General features: G+C 41.7%; 3 protein-coding genes across 4 annotated transcripts in view; 1 reads left to right on the top strand and 2 right to left on the bottom strand.

Moving 5' to 3' along the window:
- The window catches only part of LOC115685837 (cell division cycle protein 48 homolog), a 47,446-nt gene extending 38,309 nt beyond the window's left edge, over window positions 1-9,137 (bottom strand). Inside the window, exon 1 of the transcript XR_008817297.1 lies at window positions 9,132-9,137. The gene's annotated coding sequence lies outside the window, so the exon portion shown is untranslated. The remainder of the gene's footprint in view (window positions 1-9,131) is intronic.
- Window positions 251-2,978, top strand: LOC115685839 (putative pentatricopeptide repeat-containing protein At3g08820). Its single transcript, XM_030610975.2, has one exon. It carries the CDS (start codon window positions 345-347, stop codon window positions 2,421-2,423), a length of 2,079 nt encoding a protein of 692 aa, XP_030466835.2. The 5' UTR covers window positions 251-344; the 3' UTR covers window positions 2,424-2,978.
- LOC115685841 (cell division control protein 48 homolog A-like) lies at window positions 5,915-9,450 on the bottom strand. 2 transcript variants are annotated; one of them, XM_030610981.2, is made up of 5 exons: window positions 8,971-9,443; window positions 8,081-8,309; window positions 6,588-7,354; window positions 6,272-6,493; window positions 5,915-6,189 (listed from the first exon to the last, which is right to left on the bottom strand). In XM_030610981.2, exons 1-5 carry the CDS (start codon window positions 9,097-9,099, stop codon window positions 6,058-6,060), a joined length of 1,479 nt encoding a protein of 492 aa, XP_030466841.2. In that variant the 5' UTR covers window positions 9,100-9,443; the 3' UTR covers window positions 5,915-6,057. The 2 variants fall into 2 exon arrangements, with proteins under 2 accessions (XP_030466841.2, XP_056171148.1); XM_056315173.1 differs by having other exon boundaries at window positions 5,988-6,189; window positions 6,328-6,493; window positions 8,971-9,450.
- Between the last annotated feature and the right edge of the window lie 6,029 nt (window positions 9,451-15,479).

Raw genomic sequence — 15,479 nt, 5'->3', positions numbered from 1 at the left:
AAAAAAAGCTCATGGTAGAATTGAGACTTGACCTAAAGTTGAGGGTTTTTTATAGGACAAAAAAAGATTCATGGTAGAATTGAGATATGATCTAAAGTTGGACATTTTTTATAAGACAAAAGGTAAAATTGGGACAAAAGCTAAAATTTGCGGTTTTTTTTTTGTGTGGGTATTAGGCCTGTTACGAGCTGATGATTGATTGGAATCTTCCCTTGCTCAATCATCAAACACAATGACATGAATTCTAGCGAAAAAAAAAACAAAAAACACACAATGCCATGAGCGAAAGACCGAGGGAACAACTTGAAAACAAAAAGGAACGGTCGGAGAAAGAACCATGATACATGTCAGTCGCTGCCGCTCCCGCCTCTGCTTCGCTCCGCCGCAAGCGCTCGGAGATCAAGGCCCTCCTCCTCCGCGGCCTCGCCTCCTCGCACCAGCTCAAGCAGGTCCACGCTTCCCTCCTCCGCCATGGCCTCGACCAGGACCCCTCCCTCCTCGGCCCCGTCCTGCGCCGCGCCTCCGAACTCCCCGACGCCGCGGCGGCCGGCTATCCCCGCCTCCTCTTCCGCCAGGCCCGGCGGCCCGGCGTTTACCTCTGGAACACGATGATCCGCGGCTTGGTTTCGAGCGACCGCTTCGGCGAGGCCGTGGGCTTTTACAGGTCGATGCGGAGGGATGGCTTGTTGCCCGATTACTTCACCCTCCCTTTCGTCCTGAAGGCGTGCGCGAGGCTTTCGGACTTCGAGCTCGGCCGGAGGACGCACGCTCTCGTGGTGAAGATGGGTCTGGACTGCGACGTCTATGTCCAGACCGGTTTGCTCTGTTTTTATACGAAATGCGGATATGTCGAAGATGCGTACAAGGTGTTTGACGATATTCCCGACAAGAACGTGGTTTCGTGGACTGCGATGATAACTGGTTATATCGAGTTCGAGAGGTTTGGGGAGGCGGTCGATATGTTTAGGAGGATGTTGGAAATGGGTCTGAGGCCGGATTGTGTTACCCTCGTTAAGGTGGTGTCTGCGTGTTCGCGTATGGGGGATGTACGCAGTGGAGAGTGGATACACAGATATGTGACAAGCAGTGGCATGGAAAAGAATGTTTTTGTTGCTACCTCATTACTGGATATGTATGCCAAGTGCGGGAACATGGAGAAGGCGCGTTACGTGTTTGATACGATGCCCGAAAAGGATGTAGTCCCTTGGAGTATCATGGTTCAAGGTTATGCATCTCACGGCCTACCTAGAGAGGCTTTGAACATCTTTTCCCAAATGCAGAGGGAGAACTTGAGGCCTGATTGTTATGTCATGGTTGGGTTACTCAATGCTTGCGCTCAATTGGGAGCGCTGGAGTTTGGCTGTTGGGCCAGCAACTTAATAGACAGAAATGAGTTTCTGGATAATCCCATCTTGGGCACAGCATTGATCGACATGTTTGCGAAATGCGGAAACATGGCTCGAGCCTGGGGATTTTTCAGAGAAATGAGAGAGATGGATGGAGTGGTCTGGAACGCTGCCATAACCGGCCTTGCCATGAATGGGCATGTCAAACCTGCATTTGGATTGTTTGGCCAAGTGGAGAAGCTTGGGGTTCGGCCTGATGGGAACATGTTCATGGGTTTGCTTTGCGCATGCACGCACGCTGGTCTGGTAAATGAGGGCCAGCAATACTTCAAGAGCATGGCCAAAGTATTTTCTTTGCCTCCTACCATAGAGCATTATGGATGTATGGTGGATCTCCTTGGCCGTGCAGGTCATTTGGAAGAGGCCCATAATTTGATCAAAGATATGCCTATGGAACCAAATTCCATTGTTTGGGGCACGTTGCTTGGTGGATGTAGGCTCCACCAAGACACCAAGCTGGCAGAACATGTACTGAAGAAACTGATTGAGTTGGAACCGTGGAATTCAGGTAATTACGTTCTCTTATCCAATATTTACTCCGCAAGCCATAGATGGGACGATGCAGCTGACATTAGGTCGAGAATGAATAATCAAGGGATCCAAAAAGTACCTGGATGTAGTTGGATTGAAGTAGATGGTATCGTCCATGAATTCCTTGTTGGAGATGAGTCTCATCCCATGTCAAAGGAAATATACGCAAAGCTCGAGGAACTGGCTAACGAATTGAAAGCAGCCGGTTATGTTCCTACAACTGAGTTTGTGTTGTTCGACATAGAAGAGGAGGAGAAGGAGCATATCCTGAGTTGGCATAGCGAGAAGCTGGCTGTTGCATTTGGTCTGATAAGCACAGGCCCAAATGTGGTCATTCGAGTGGTGAAGAACCTCCGAGTATGCGGCGATTGTCATCAAGCACTCAAGCTTATTTCTAAGATCACCCGTAGAGAGATCATTGTTAGGGATAATAACCGATTTCATTGTTTCATTGATGGCTCTTGTTCATGCAGAGATTACTGGTGAAGTGGCATATGAATTGGCTACAGAAACACTAACAGAATCAATGGTTATGGTGTCTGACATGTTATTTGTGTAAGATCTCTTAGCAACTGATTCTCTTCAGCCTTGAGAGAAAGACTTGATCAATTTCGCAGCAGCACAGCTCTTCTAGTCGATTCATCGGACGTTGGTTTAGTGGCACGGCTGAGGAGAAAGGGCACAACCCATGTTCGAAAGTAGATGAAAACTTTCATTTAGTAACACCAAAAAAAAAAAGGAACTAATCCTCACACTTTCCTTTTGTTCTCTTAGGCCGGAAGGGCCAATGCACAGGTAGATCCTAGCAATCCATTTCTTCAAAAGTCAAGGTACTGTTTTTCTTCTCATTTTTTGTTCTTTTTCGGGCACAATGCTTCTTCTTAGTTTGCTTTGACGGTTAAAATTTACTCTATTCGTGGGCTGCTATGATGTATTGTGAGGCGAAGTGGGCTTGCACCACAGAGAATAAATATGGAGATAAGTGCAGCAATTCATTTACTGAGTTTGCCCTTGTTTTTGGGGCCAGAGGTTTACCCATGATTCATTGGCCCAAAGTTTCTAGTGACCTTGAATTCAACCAGAACTTTTTGAGTACAGTGCGAGCTCTCTTGTGATATCCCCGTCGAGAAGCATTTTTGTCCCTGCCAGAGTTTTAGATGTCAAATGTGCCTACATATCACCATATCGCAGAGAGGCTTCAACTGAATTGTAAATGGTAGATGCGTCAAGCATGAACACATTTCTATATAGGAAAAGGGACGGGATACGGTAGCTTCCTCGTTTTAGTTTCTGAATTACTGGCTAATCCGCATCTTCTACAAGCAATTCACAAATTAGGTGGAGTCAACCTCCTAGGCTAACCTACTCCCAGCAACAGCTCCCTTCTTTTTTTATTTCTTTCCTTTCGGCTCTAAAGGGGAAATACATTAAGACTAAAATCATGCATCAGTTACATAACGAGTTAAACTAGTTTCCAAAAGGTCCATATGATAAAATGACAGTAAAAAACTAGGAACAGTAGTAAAAAAGATGATATCATCGGTCTGAGGCACACCGTGTGCTTTGCCAAAGCATCGGTGCATCGGTTCGGCACGCCGAAAGAGTGTGCAAGCTTCGCATTCTACAGAGGTCCAAAAAACGAGGAATAAAAAGCCTAAGAGGAAGCACTCAAGCTAGGATATATATGAACATAGAGCCGAATCATCATTCCACTGAATAGAACTTCGTAATGTCACATGAGATATACTAAGTATGGCACACTATACATCGACAACATATATAAATATACAAAAATGAACCGACACAGCAATTACATGCTGGTTCTCCGAAGTCTATGCTCCTGCTTCAATTTCTGGTGTGAGGAAGGAGAGGGTGACACGAAACCTTTTTGACATATTCTTCTTTGGGTTGGGGGTTGTGGGGAGATGCATACACACGAAGGAACAAAGAAATGCATAGGCAATTTTCCTCTTCAACGATGATGCAACAGTAAAAAATTTCGCATGAGGAGTCGAACGTTCTCAGGAGTCACTCCAACTATCTTCATCATCATCTTCACCACTTCCAGCGAATGGCTATCACAATAATGACTTCTAGTTACTACTAGAAAGAGGGGTGAGTTGGGGGGAAGATACTCGCGCCCGGGTGTAGAGAGAGAGAGAGAGAGAGAGAGAGAGAGGGAACTGGCAAGGAGGTAGCGGCGGAAGGCGAGGCCATGTTTGTAGATGGACAGAATGAGAGTCTGCATAGACAAAGTCCACAGAGAGAAAGAGAAGCAAGGAAAGGCGGAAAAATGTAATGACTCAAGAGGCTCAAGACTCGAGTTTCTGCTGAATAATTATTCAACTGGTTTCGTAGATGCATTTGTTCAATTATCTCCATATCGGTTTGGTTTTGGTCCATTTGGAAGACTAGAATAGTTAGTTGATCGTTTAGATTTTTTCAAACACCCCTTATCTACTTCCTATCCTTCCTATTCACTCAACATCAATGTTCCAACCGTATTAACGACCTTCCTTAAATACGGTGACTTGAACATCAATCTCGGTTCCACCAAAGACATAACATGCAGAGAGTGACACGTCTTCATTCATTTGAGTGTCGAGGCAAAAGAGAGCGACGGAGCTGTTCCCAAAGGCCCCCATCGCCTCTCGAGTTTGGTCCGTCTCCTTGGTCCCCATGGAGGACTCGAGCCGTACAGCCATCTTTGTCCCCTTGGGCAACGAAGCCACGCGAAGCCCCATGGTCGCGGAGTCCCAGCTGAAGATGCAGTGCCGATCTCCTCATCGTCGAGCAGCGCCAACTCATCTTACGCCAAAGTCTGCCTCTCCCAATCTTCACGCCAAGTACGTCTCGAAACATCTCCTTCGAGTGGAGAATGGTGACGAAGTGCGTGACCTCAATTTGCGGTGCGATCCCACGATGCGCAGCAGCACCATTGTCTGAAGTATGGGGTTCACCTTGCGATCGGATTGACTGGGAGAGGGTGATTGGCGAGATTTGCACCGGGGGTTTCATCGTTTTATACATGCATGTGTTAAATGACACTGTTTCGCCCACGATGGAGTGTGATATAAGAGGCACCCTTTGAAAGGGTGTGAGTTGTCTTCTAAGAGAAGTTAAAATAACTTCCTGAAGATAGAGACAAGATAAGACACATGTACAGAAAAGAACTTACGTTTTTTCTCTATCAATATAACACACAAAATGTTCCATCGTTACTTTGAGAAAACGATTAGCATTAACGCTATGGAATAATAATATTTTCCTCGTGATTATATTCGGACCGTTGCGAACTTGTAGATTCGTCATCATTCGCTGGTAATTCAATCTATATTCCAGGGTGTGCATCGAGAGGTTAGTCGATTTCTTCCGCGACTTATTCCCAACTTGCAAATTGAATGTGAAGAGTGACCGTGAAATTTGCAGGCTGCACGAGTTTAACTTGTTTCCTGATCCAGGCTCAGGTTTTTGCATGATCAGCTGGTAGGACCATGAACAATGTTTCATCCTTCATGAGAAATCACCACTTGTTTCCAAACTACTTTCATTTTTGCTTGGTTCTTTTTTCCCTCCAAATGTCCCAGACTATGCATCATGCAAGTTACTGATTTTCATGCTCGTTTTATCTTAAATTTTCAAGCCACTCCATTTGTGATTGGATAAGACTATTTAATTTTAAATTGATAATCTTACTGTCAAGCCACTCCAGAAATTTTACTTTGCCTCTTGCAATTTGAGTACTGACTAAGAACTTGGATTTCAACACTTGCCTTCATGGATGTTGGTTTTCTGTTTATCACAACGCAATCATGTAAAGCAAAGTGTTCAAGAGTGACTTCTTAATTAATGGTTGCGTGTTGACTGTTGAACCAGTTTTTCATGACTTCGACAAGTATAAATCTCCGGATATGGCTAGTTAGAGGGTTAATGACCCATTCAGCACGGCCTCGGAAACAAAATTGTACTAAGCACCAGAACAATCACGTGAAGAGATGAAATTCATGCGAGCCCCTCGCTGTCGCATGCCTAACACAGACATGGTGCACAGGGTCCCAAAACCTATACATTTCCACACTCGACTGACGAAAAAAGTGACACATAACATATTTTAACATTCTCAAGACCTCACAAATGATAGAAGCACACACAAAAAACAAAAGAACACAAATAACCATACCTTTCGAAGCTCCCTTTTAACACTCTCAAGACCTTCAGTATCTTCCCCGCTCACTTCTGGCACTTCAACCACCTGAGTGATAAAAAAGTGCAGGGATTAGATTCAGACTCAGGGGCAGGAGAATAATACCATGGAGCAGCTCTAGTATACTTACTGTCTGAGGGAGAGCAGATGGATTGATTGCTCCAAGAGCAGTTACGAAGTGCTTATTTGTAACTGCCATGGAGTTGAGTATCTCCGCATGAATTGACTCATCTTTCAAATCAATGACATCCGTCTTCTCTCTGATGCACTGAAGTCCAGCTTCAGTGCATAGAGCAGCCAGATCAGCACCAACATAGCCATGCGTGCTCTCAGCAATTCTTATCAGATCAAACTGCACAACATTCAATAAAATTATTAGGACCAAGGGGAAAAAGAAGACACCCTCACAACAAACTGCTTGGGAAACAAAAAGGAAAATTCTGTACATCTTCAGCAAGCTTCATGTTCTTTGTATGAATGCGGAGGACTTCAAGCCGCCCAACTTCGTCTGGAATTCCAATATTGATTTCCTTGTCAAATCTCCGAGATCTTCTCAAAGCTGGGTCAATGCTGTTTGGCCGATTAGTAGCTCCGATAACCATGACTTGGGCATGAGATTTCAAACCATCCATGAGTGTTAGCAGCTGAGAAAAGATCCTGCTCTCGACTTCTCCATGAGTCTTCTCTTGCTTTGGGGCAATTGAATCGATATTATCAATAAAGATGATGGAAGGTGCATATTTCTCTGCTTCCTCAAAAGCTTTCCTGAGATTGCTTTCACTTTCACCAGCTGCCTTTGACATGATCTCTGGTCCATTGATAAAGACAAAGAAGGCAACAGTTTCATTTGCAACTGCCCTAGCAATGAGGGTTTTCCCAGATCCAGGAGGTCCATACAGCAGGGCTCCTTTAGGCGGTTTCACACCAATTGATTCAAATAATTGTGGATGTCTCAATGGCAGCTCTACCAGCTCCCTAATTTGAGCCATTTGCTTCCTAACACCACCAACATCATCGTAACCAACCTCATCTAATCTATTCTCATCCTCCCTCCTCACAGGTTCTCCCTCGCAGAAGATCTCTGTATCCGGGGCAACAACACAATACTCGGCAGGATCGGTCTCAATAACCTTGAACTCGACACTTCTCATTCCTCCTCTAACAAGGAACAGATCACCTTTCCTCACAGGGCGATATGCCTCCAGGAAGTAAGCTACAGAGAGTGAATCCATCACGTTAGTAAGCTGTCCATCCAATCCAAGGATCATCTTTGCAAAAAGAAGTGAGCTATTTTAGTGTTTGTGCTCAAACTAACATGATTATGCAGTCGATGGTGTAATGGTTTGACAAGAAAATAAGCGCCGGCATCCCTTGCAAAGGCTAGCAGTAGTTCACAGATCTTTTAGCATGCTTTACCCGCCATCAGAAGGCATAACTTTTAGGAAGTTAAATCCTCTCATAGATAGATAGTATGGAGAAAAGTTCTGTAAGAAAAGTGCTCTACAAAACATGAACACTGAAATAGACCATATTCAACCCAAGCAAACCAGTGTTTTGGTATAGTCTGGTTCACTAGCAACTTTAGTATTCACTGGATTTTGTTACCAAAAAACATTAGGACCAAGCAGAGCCATCCAATATGTGGTGCACTCCCAATATTCAGTAGTTACTAACGTATTCATGAATTTTTTACTTCATCGAGTGTTTAATTTAACACGCACTTATTGTTACATACAGCATTAACGTAAATCCCATGAAAATAAGGGTTCATAATACATCTTCAAATGGTAGGTTTGATTTAAAAAAATAACTACAGAACGCACTGATCACATAGGACCAATAGCTAAAGAAGGGAGCAAAACAGTATTTCCTACATCAACATAAATGAGAAAGAACAGTGCAGTTATAAATTACAAGTCCATAGAAAAGAGAAACTCACGCTTCAAAAATGCATCAAAGAGATTTCCAGTAATCCCTTCAATGGTGTCATCCACAGGAAGTATGTGAACCTGCTTTCCATACTTGACATCACGACATTGATGCACAGAAACAACATCCCCCAGTCTAACCCTCAGGTTTTGTCTCACCACTTTGTTCATCCGTATCTTAGGCTCCTCGCAAGTGTCATCAGCAAGAGCAATGCAAACAGTATCTTTCCTTTTCTTCCCCTGGATATAAGAAGATAGCGTTTTAGAGACCACCACAATGCATTGCCTCCAATCTGAACTCTACATCGTCATGCTACTGAAAAAGATGTCCTTTACAGCAGAGAGATGGAGACTGCAAGTGCACAAGTACTGAGAGAGAGAGAGAGAGAGAATTCTATCATGAAAAGATGTTCAATCACCATGAATAATGTAACTAACTAGCTTACATGGCTCAGTCGCGACTTAGTGAAATCAAGTTATAAGAGTTAACATTGAGCATGATGGCATGGAAACTATGACTGTCGGAGCTAAAAAAGAGACCTTTTGCATCAATCGTCTCACACGTGCAGGAATACAGGAAACGATATAGCGCAAAGCCAACAACAGGATCGAACCACATTACAATCTGCAGAAGCTCAGATAATATCACAAAATCCGTAAGCAGAGGCTCTAGGTTTCAATCCAGCCACATATCCACCTCAAAACTCCAAAAAAAAAAAAAGACTACTAAAACCCAGACACACGAGACAACAAAACGCTACTCAAAGCTCTAAAAAGTTCCACACTCAAAACGGATTACAAGAGGCCAATCCAAAGCAACCCTAGAGCACGACACACCCACAAATCACCCAAACGAGAAACTCATAATCGAATTGATCTCGGAAAAGTGTAAATCCACGACCTTGACACAGATGGTGTCGCCGCGGAAGAGCTGGAGCTTCTTCATGGTCTCTGGGTGGAGAGAAACCACCGAATTGTCGTCATTGATGTCGTTGTCGACGACAAGGCAATTAGGAGCTTGGTTGTACATGGCGTTCAATTTGAGAGCACAGAGACAGAGAGAGTGAGGAAGACAAATGGAATTGTTATGTGAAGAAAGACAGGCTTGATGGGTTATCCCGGCTAGTTTCGTACAATAATGTCCTTAAAGATACTTGTATCATTTCACTGTCTACAATACAAATTCTAAAGATCCAACCTGGGATCCACCACATGAGGAGACGCCATCTTTACATAAGCCGGTTTCGACTCAGCATAATTACGAAAGACGTATGAGGCGTCCAGAATCCAGAACAGGAATCACATTTTGCTTCAGGGGAGCTGATGATTACTGATCTCATCCCTTGGAAAAGTGGATCCGTTAAGTCTTAGTATTCAGTTCGTACCAAATTCCATTCACTGTTGGACTTTAAATCGAGGAGAAGCTTGCTTTCCTAAAAGCAGGGGAACAGCAAAAGCTTGCTTTTAGAAAAGCGAAAGCTTGAGACAGAGACCTTGACCTCGTGGCTATCATGTTCTCTGTTTTGTTTTACGTAGGAAAGCTCTCGGGTCAGAATCAACGTCCCTCGCTGTTGTGGTCCACTTCTCTGTAACTTTTCCATTTTCAACGACTTTCGTCCTTAACTTTACCATAATGCCTGCCACTCACTCTTTGATACCCCATGTTTCATCGTTCTTGCATTTCGCTCTCTTCTTTAAATCCTTGCAAGATGTAATGATGGTGTAACAACGAGTAGAGCCCCCATGAATTACTTATGATGCACCTTAGGCGAAATGGGGCAATTCGTCTGTTGTTTAATGTATGGCGACTTCTGCTACTTCTTCTTCCCCAAATGGTAAAAACTGAAAGGCCAAGGGATGACAATCGAGACGGGTTAGATGGGTTATTTATTTGAAGAGGACTCTCCTTTCTTGTCAAGAAATAAAAGCTTCCTTCTTTTTTCCTTGAACCATTTATTTTTCTCCATTGTTATGTTATCCTCTCTATTTTGGCTGAATAATCGGTCCTTTCTCGTTAAAAAAGAAAAACAAGCTCTCTTTCAGGGAAAAAACCACGGAAAACCCCAAAATATACCCACTATGAAACATTTAAATTGGATATTTTTTGTGATATTAAAAACCCCAAATTATGTCAACCACGACACAGTTATCATAAACTTTTTCTTGTGACATAAAAAAGCTCAAATTTATACCTATGCGACACATTTACCCTTCGTCAAGGTTCCATTAGATGATTTTTCAGCCAAAATAATGTCGTTTTTTATTTCACTTAAGTCACGTGGACGCCATATCAATACCGTTTGCTTTTTGCGTCCATCTAGGCAGATTTTTAACGGTTCTCATTTACAGAACTTTGACAAAGGGTAAATGTGTCATACAAGTACAAGTTTGGCATTTTTTGTGTTATAGAAAAAAGTTGGGGATAAATATGTCACAGTTGACATAGTTTAGAGTTATTGTGGCTTTTGCCCTCTCTTTTAACATTTTATTTTTAGTTTTTTGAATCAGCTATTTCTGTATATTCCTCTCTATTAAATCACTTGGCAATTTTTTGGATGAATAATCAACAAAAATAAAGTGTCGAACTAAAAGGAGAAATAGGTACTATTTGAAAATCGTGAAAAAAGAAAATAAAACATAACTATTGTTGTTTAAAACAAGCGATCGAACAATAAACATAAAAAATAAATAAATCAAACATCATATTTATGTGGTTCGATCGGCGTGACCTAAGTCCATGGTCCACAGAAGAGCAGCACGGAATTCCATTATAGATCAAGCGGTACAACATATATTACAACTATACTCGAGCCATTTAAGCACTTTTACTGCGCATGACAACCAATCTGTGCCCGGGAACATATTATGGTCAGAAATGATTCTTTTTTATTCTGTGCCTGGGAACTGATTCTGAGCATTTGAAGGCGTTTGGTAACGGTCCAAAATTTCTATTCCTGAAATAGTAAAAGAACAGAAATGCGTTTGGTAACGGCATAAATTTTTTTTTATTAATAATATTTTAATAACATTTTAAATATTTTAATATTTCTTTATTTTCTTTTTTTCTTCTCCTCCTTCTTGGCCATGACCGGTAAAATATTTTTTAATTAATAATATTTTTATTAAAAATAATTTTTTTATTTTTTTGGGCCATGGCCGGTAAAAAATTTTCTTATAAATTTTTTTTATTAATAATTTTTTTAAAATATTTTACTAAAAAATATTTTTATTGAAAATATTTTTTTCTTTTTTTTTCGCCATGGCCTGGTCACTGGTCATGGCCGGTAAAATATTTTTTTTATAAATAATTTTTTATAAATAATATTTTAATAAAAATATTTTTATTGAAAATATTTTTTTTATTTTTTTCGCCATGGCCTGGTTGCTGGCCATGGCCGGTAAAATTTTTTTTATTAATAATATTTTTTTTCGCCGTGGCTTGGTCGCTGGCCATGTCCGGTAAAATTTTTTTTGGGAAAATTTCAATTAAGGACCCCAAGTGGGGTCAAATTCTCAAAAGAGGGCCCAAAGTGAACATAATATCAAATAAGGGCAAAAGTACATCGATCTCAAATAAGGACCCGAAGTGCCCAAAAGTCTCAAATAAGGGCTGGGTCGCAGGAGCTGAAAAATGCCCGTCGGTCGGCGAGAATATTACTATTTCGGCATAGGACAGTAAAAATTTTATTTTTTTATTATTTTTTCCTTTCTGTTTTTTTTCTTTTCCTTTTCCTTTTCTTTTTTTTTTCTTCTCTTCCTTCTTTGGCGGCTCATAGGAATTCTGCGCGAAGGTCGCCTGGCCTCGGTTGAGGCCGCCCACGCCGAGCGAGGACCGCGGCCTCGGCTGCAGGGGTTGGGCGGGGTCGGCCTCATATTGCCGGCGAGGCTCGATCTCGGATGTCGGGCGAGGCCGGTCTCCTCAAACCACGGCAAGACCTTCGCCGACGCGGCGAGGTCGAGCCTCATTAGATCCGGCGAGGCTCGACCTCTCGTGGCGTCGGCGAGGCGTACCCGGTCTCGCAATCGGCAAGGCCTCGGCCGACTGCGGCGAGGTCGAGCCCTCGCTCGGCGACGCTCGCTGAGTCTGCGACCTCTGCAAGCTATGGCCCCGACGGAGGAAGAGAAGAAAAAAAAAGAAAAGAAAAAGAAAAAAACAGAAAAGAAAAAATAAAAAAAAAACAAAAAAATTTACTGCTCTGGTACGGAATAGTAACATTCTGACGAAGGAATTTTGGACGGGAATTTATTTTCGAGACTTTTGAAGCACTTCGGTCCTTAAAATGGAAATGATATCGGCCTTTTATTTGTCACTATATTCACTTTGGGCCTTCTTTTGAGAATTTGACCTCACTTGGGGTCCTTAATCGAAATTTTCCCATTTTTTTTATTAATAATATTTTTTTTATTTTTTTCGCCATGGCCTGGTCGCTGGCCATGGCCGGTAATTTTTTTATTAATAATATTTTTTATTAAAATATTTTAATCTTGCTGGATACTGGCGAGGTGGCCCTGTACTGGACATTAGAAGCTACTTTTTTAAACCAAGAAAAAGAAGAAGAAAAAAAGCGATTCTCATTTTTGTTCCCGAATCAAGAAAGCTACTTTTTTATTCTTCATTCTCTCTAAAACGATTTTGGGCACAAATTTGCAAGAATTTGTGCCCAAAATCAAAAAATTAAACAAACGGATTTCTATTCTCAAACTGATTCTGAGAACAAAAGAGCAGAATCAAACACTATTTGGCAAGTTGCAATGCGTAGCCTTAGTATTTTTCATCCCCTATTTAAACTCAATAACTCACACGTTTAGCTTTCACAATTTTTTATGAAATAATTTCTCAATCTCACTAAAGAACTATGCAAAATCTTACCCCCAAGATTTTCACCGCTTCAAAAACTCTGGGATTGCACGAAGAAGCAACCTCTTAGATACTCTTCACAAAGAAGACCCATTTCTTATAGAGAATAGGTATGGATCCAAAATAGGAAACCCTTTTAGGAAACTACTCACACTAGGAAATCTACTTATATTAGGAAAGTTTTCTTTTCAGGCTCAAACTCGAAATATATTTTCAATAATCTTCATCTTGACTCGACGTTTAAGTCACAATCGCTTCGCCGAAAAATTCGAACTTTCCCATAAACCTTGGTTGAACTTCGCCATAACTATCAACATTATCAAAACACTAACTCTACCTGCACCTTTAGCTACTCCACAATGATTTACATATATAACTTTATCTACCATAAATAAAGCAAAACCATGTTGCATCCATTGAAGATCAAACCCGCACTTTGTCAAACTCAACAATTACAGCAACCTTTGGCCCTATAGGTTCCACCTCGCTACAAGTATCATCTGTGTCAATTATTGTGTAAGTACCCACTACCTTATAAATTTCTAATTGCAACTCCATCTTGAATTGAACACCGTCCAAATTAGTATAAACACCGTCACAGCCACTCCTACTCAGAAGTACTAGAAACTTATTAAATGTAACTTTTCTATTGATAACAGGTGAATTTAATTTTGGGTACCACAACCGATAACACTGTTCACCTTGTGCATAACTAGGAATGCACTTTCTTACCCTTCCATCAAGCTTACCATCACTCACTCAAACATAACACGATCACCCAAATACTCTAAAAATAGAATAATTAGAAATGTTACCTGACCGCACTTGTTCGGTAGTCAAATATCCAATCGTAGTCAATGGAGATCTATTAACCATGTAACTTGTTGTACAAAACGCATCTGCCAGAAAATCTCGTAGCTATACCAGCACTAAAGAGCAATTTATGGGTTGTCTCTAGAAACATTATGCTTATCAACTCTGCAACGTATTGTGATTCATTAGCACTAGTGCTTGTCTCACTATGCTTTTCGTCATGCAGAATTCCTTTAATAACTCCGAACTAATCTTCTTTTCGATCAAAGCTCTCAACTAGATGATTGTCTTAACATTCTGCTATTGTCAGTCCGCATATGCTTGATTATCCTAACAATCTCCTTTTCAAATAAAAATATCAATTGCTTGATCTTGACAAAATATCAAACTTGTGCCTCAACACAAACATTCATGAGTTTGCTTTGCGCACGCACGCACGCAATCTGATATATGAGGGCTGGCAATACTTCAAGAGCATGGTCAATGTATTTTCTTTGCCTCCTTCAATAGAGCATTATGGATGTATGGTGGATCTCCTCGGCCGTGCAGTTCATTTGGAAGAGGCCCATAATTTGATCAAAGATATGCCTATGGAGCCAAATACCATTGTTTGGGGCGCGTCGCTTGGTGGGTGTAGGCTCCACCGAGACACCAAGCTGGCCGAACATGTACTGAAGAAGCTGATTGAGTTGGAACCGTGGAATTCAGGTAATTACGTTCTCTTATCCAATATTTACTCCGCAAGCCGTAGATGGGACGATGCAGCTGACATTAGGTCGAGAATGAACAATCAAGGGATCCAAAAAGTACCTAGATATAGTTGGATTGAAGTAGATGGTATTGTCCATGAATTCCTTGTTGTAGATGAGTCTCATCCCTGTCAAAGGAAATATACGCAAAGCTCGAGGAACTGGCTAAAGAATTGAAAGCGGCCAGTTATTTCCTACGACCGAGTTTGTGTTGTTCGACATAGAAGAGGAGGAGAAGGAGCATATCCTGAGTTGGCATAGCGAGAAGCTGGCTGTTGCATTTGATCTGATAAGCACAGGCCCGAATGCGGTCATTCGAGTGGTGAAGAACCTCCGAGTATGTGGTGATTGTCATCAGGCACTCAAGCTTATTTCTAAGATCACCCGTAGAGAGATCATTGTTAGGGATAATAACGGATTTCATTGTTTCATTGATGGCTCTTGTTCATGCAGGGATTACTGGTGAAGTGGCATATGAATTGGCTACAGAAAAACTACAGAATCAATGGTTATGGTGTCTGACATGTTATGTGTAAGATCTCTTAGCAACTGATTCTCTTTAGCCTCGAGAGAGACTTGATCAATTTCGCAGCAACGCAACTCTTCTAGTCATCCGACCAAAAAAAAAAAAAAACTCTTATAGTCGGTCCATTGGACGTTGGTTCAGTGGCAAGGCTGAGTAGAACTAGGAATGGCAGTAAAAAAGATGATATCATTGGTCTGAGGCACATGGCGTGCTTCGCCAAAGCATCGGTGCATCGGTTCCGCTTGCGGAAAGAGTGCGCAAGCTTCGCATTCTACAGAGGCCCAAAAAAACGAGGAATAAAAAGCCTTATAGGAAGCACTCAAGCTAGGATATATTTGAACATAGAGCTGAATTTATGGCACACTATACATCGACAACATATATAAATATACTAAACATAAGCACAAAAAATGAACCACACACAGCGCTCACATGCTGGTTCTCCGAAGTCTATGCCCGTGCTT

This window comes from Syzygium oleosum, unplaced genomic scaffold (assembly GCF_021117445.2).
Source record: "Syzygium oleosum isolate NSW1041296 unplaced genomic scaffold, Sole_v2.1 Sole_v2.10, whole genome shotgun sequence".
Classification (NCBI taxonomy): domain Eukaryota; kingdom Viridiplantae; phylum Streptophyta; class Magnoliopsida; order Myrtales; family Myrtaceae; genus Syzygium; species Syzygium oleosum.
The sequence above is the reverse complement of the archived record's forward strand: the minus strand, read 5'-3'. Positions and strand labels throughout refer to the sequence as shown.

Excerpts from the sequence above, each read along its gene's own strand:
- LOC115685841 (XM_030610981.2), bottom strand. The coding sequence starts at position 9,099 with ATGTACAACCAAGCTCCTAATTGCCTTGTCGTCGACAACGACATCAAT. Across the intron at positions 8,310-8,970 it reads GCGACACCATCTGTGTCAAG|GGGAAGAAAAGGAAAGATAC; the intron begins GTCGTGGATTTA and ends TCTTATATCCAG. Across the intron at positions 6,190-6,271 it reads CATCTGCTCTCCCTCAGACA|GTGGTTGAAGTGCCAGAAGT; the intron begins GTAAGTATACTA and ends TTTATCACTCAG.
- LOC115685839 (XM_030610975.2), top strand. The coding sequence starts at position 345 with ATGTCAGTCGCTGCCGCTCCCGCCTCTGCTTCGCTCCGCCGCAAGCGC.